The following is a 3,626-nucleotide window of genomic DNA, read 5'->3' as shown; positions in this document are numbered from 1 at the left end:
ACCTTCGTGGTTGAAAACGACGTTAAACACCAAATAAAGAAAGAAAGAAAGAAAGCAACCACCTGCTCACAATCACGACTTCGAAAGACCCAAGACGAGTGTTTCTTCAATATACTTCACCTTTCCATAGCGACCACCTGTCTGTAACAAACACTGGTTGGTCCCTTGGGGGGGGGGGGGGGGGGGGGGAGGTAAAGACAGGTTTCAGTTTCTTCTCTCCTTAAAAAAGTTAATTATGAAATAATATTTAATTACGCAACTTTTTCGTTTGCACAGGAGGTACAGAGAGTTGACGAAACATGGCCAACAAAGACAAGTTTGAGTACAAGTGCACTCTGAAGCCTGAAACTCTGGAGATTGCCAAAAAGGAACTTAACGAAGATCCAGACACCCGGATGTTGGAACTGAAAGCCTTCCGAGACCGTCTGCAACAGTATCCAGGTCATTTTATCAAGTTATTATTAATTATTGTTGTTGTTGTTGTTTTTGTTGTTGTTGTTGTTGTCGTCGTTGTCGTTGTTGTTGTTGTTGTTATTATTGTTGTCGTTTTCAATGTTGTTTTGTCGTTTTTGTCGTTGGTGTTGATGTTTTGGCTGTTATTGTTGTTGTAATTGTTGTTGCTATCGTTTTCGTCGCTTGTGGTGTTGCTGTTGGCGTTGATTTGTTGCTGTTGATGCTGTTGATGCTGTTGATGCTGTTATTGCTGTTGATGCTGTTGTCACTTTCGTCGTCGTTTTTGTTGTCGTTGTTGGTGATAGCGGCCATGGTTGTGATGATGATGGTGGTGGTATTCGGGGCGGCGGTGGTAGTGATGAATAGGCGTGGTAGGTGTCGTAAACAAATATTTACTGTCAAGTATTTTGAGTGAGTTTGAAAGAACACGGTAGCTGTCAGACGGGTATTCAGTATTTGTTCACGTAAGGACTATTCCAGAATGTTTACATGAGCAGCGTAGACGAAACTCTTCTATAAGTCAAACCCTTCAAGCTGTCACCAATGATGTCAAAGCGTTAGTTAGCTATTGCTTTTCGGGTCCAGCGGACCATAATAGGCCAAATCAGGACCCCATGTCAAAGCGTGCTTTTTCGTTTTGGCTGACTGATTATTTACCAACCATGCAAACACGTTACTATCTTGCGACATTTTCCCCTTGAACCACTCTTTCTCCTGATACACAACTTCAATTCATCTTGCGCATTTCGGTTTCGAGGGCGTGCAAGCTTTCAGTAGTTTACCATACGCGAACACACATAACGTTTAATCATAGTATATACCTTCATTGTTGTGCACATATCCCTATGATTTTATTTAGATATGAATACATACATGTATGTTTGGAGTTAGAGTGGTTTCTCTCCGTACGAGGGGTGGTTAAAAACAAGAAATTCCTACGAGGTAGGAAAAACACCCCCGTCAAAGGGAAATAACCTTCTCAGTTGGTGGCAGTGACTGAGTGAGAATGGTTATTTCCCTTTGACCATTAAGATGTTCCTCTATAAGTCCTTGTATAATTTTAATCCACCAATAACTCCCTAACCGTATGTTTGACTGGTCCCAATTTTTGTAAGGACCGTCTCAGGAATGTATAGAACCTGTTCACCAAGTTTGGTGACGATCGGTCCGTTCATTCTTGAGATCTATATGCGAACACAAACAAATAAACAAACAAACAAACAAACACATCGAGTGAAACCTATACACACCCCTATACCGGGGGTGTAAAAAGCTCGCTTGTGTACTTATGCTGCAACCCTCGTAAAAGAAAGATTATCGCATCTATCTTATCTGGTCTTCTCCAGTGTCTCCCATACGCTTTCTGCTTATTCACAGACATCTAATAATAATAATAATAATAATGGTGATTTCTATAGCGCTTTCGAACACACAAAGCGCTTTACAAAAGCAATAACAACATCATTACCAGAATGACGCCATTGACGGAATAGAACACAATCATAAACACTTTACAACAAAACCAAAAACAAAACATAAATGTTACAAAAATCCAGAGGCTCTCACAGGAACGGACCCTCAGTATACACAACAATTATAATGCACACACACACACACACACACACACACACACACACACCCACCCACCCACACATGTCCACACACACGCACACACACACACACACACACACACACACACACACACACACACACACACACACACACACACACACACACACAGTACACATTGTTCATCCGAAAGTGCACATTCACAGGGTCGCGACAACTACATCATCAACATTAATCTTCTAGAATGCTTCTCTGAAGAGGTGAGTCTTGAGATTTGCTTTGAAAGAAGGCAGAGATGGACTGAGACGTAGAGACAAAGGGAGTTTGTTCCAGATATGATCAGCTGCGTAATGCCAGGTGAATTGACAACACGACACCGATATATCACCAATCGACATTTCCCTTTCCTCTCTTCTTATTCACAGGCCTGAGACCACGGCTGGACCCACAATTCCTCATCAAGTTTCTGCGCAGCCGGAAGTTCGACCAGGAGAAGGCGTTCGAGCTGATGCTCAACTACTACAGGATGCGGAAAGAAGACCCCGAGATCTTCACCGGCCTCAAGCCGTCTAACGTGCTGCACGTGTATAAGTCACACATGTCCTACCCCCACACACACCGCGACAAGCTGGGGAGGAGGGTCTACCTCATCTTTCCAGGTGAGAAATTTCAAACACACAGTCACAAAAATGTTTTCCAGGTGAGAGGTGGCCACCACACAGGTGAAGATACCAGGAAGGTCTACCTCATCTTTCCAGGTGAGAGGTGGCCACCACAAAGGTAAAGATACCAGGTAGGTCTACCTCATCTTTCCAGGTGAGAGGTGGCCACCACACAGGTGAAGCTACCAGGTAGGTCTACCTCATCTTTCCAGGTGAGAGGTGGCCACCACACAGGTGAAGCTACCAGGAAGGTCTACCTCATCTTTCCAGGTGAGAGGTGGCCACCACAAAGGTAAAGATACCAGGTAGGTCTACCTCATCTTTCCAGGTGAGAGGTGGCCACCACACAGGTGAAGCTACCAGGAAGGTCTACCTCATCTTTCCAGGTGAGAGGTGGCCACCACAAAGGTAAAGATACCAGGTAGGTCTACCTCATCTTTCCAGGTGAGAGGTGGCCACCACACAGGTGAAGCTACCAGGAAGGTCTACCTCATCTTTCCAGGTGAGAGGTGGCCACCACACAGGTGAAGCTACCAGGTAGGTCTACCTCATCTTTCCAGGTGAGAGGTGGCCACCACACAGGTGAAGCTACCAGGAAGGTCTACCTCATCTTTCCAGGTGAGAGGTGGCCACCACAAAGGTAAAGATACCAGGTAGGTCTACCTCATCTTTCCAGGTCAGTGAACACAATTAAGGCAACAAAATATTACATATTGTCAATGTAACATACCCCCCCCCCCTCCTCCCCTCCCCAGAACAAAACAGAGCGATACAAAGAAAGAGGGTGAGAATGTCGACCAACACTTAAAAAAAACCTTTCTAAGAATTTTTAAATATTTTATTTACAAAGACTAAACCTTCTTTTCTAATGTCTTTCTTCTCCTCCTTGTCTTTTTCCTCATCCTCCTTTACCTCCTTTTCCTCTACCTTCTCTTCCTCTTT

At 44.2% G+C, this 3,626-nt stretch overlaps 1 protein-coding gene across 1 annotated transcript in view; it reads left to right on the top strand.

The window, feature by feature from the left end:
• The first annotated feature begins 268 nt into the window (after positions 1-268).
• Positions 269-3,626, top strand: part of LOC138980424 (alpha-tocopherol transfer protein-like) — an 18,318-nt gene continuing 14,960 nt past the window's right edge. Inside the window, exons 1-2 of the mRNA XM_070353293.1 lie at positions 269-441; positions 2,448-2,681. Coding sequence (XP_070209394.1) covers positions 300-441; positions 2,448-2,681 — 376 coding nt within the window. The 5' untranslated portion in view covers positions 269-299. The remainder of the gene's footprint in view (positions 442-2,447; positions 2,682-3,626) is intronic.

The sequence above is a fragment of the Littorina saxatilis genome, linkage group LG11 (genome assembly GCF_037325665.1).
Source record: "Littorina saxatilis isolate snail1 linkage group LG11, US_GU_Lsax_2.0, whole genome shotgun sequence".
Lineage (NCBI taxonomy): Eukaryota > Metazoa > Mollusca > Gastropoda > Littorinimorpha > Littorinidae > Littorina > Littorina saxatilis.
This window is presented reverse-complemented; position numbering and strand designations above follow the sequence as displayed.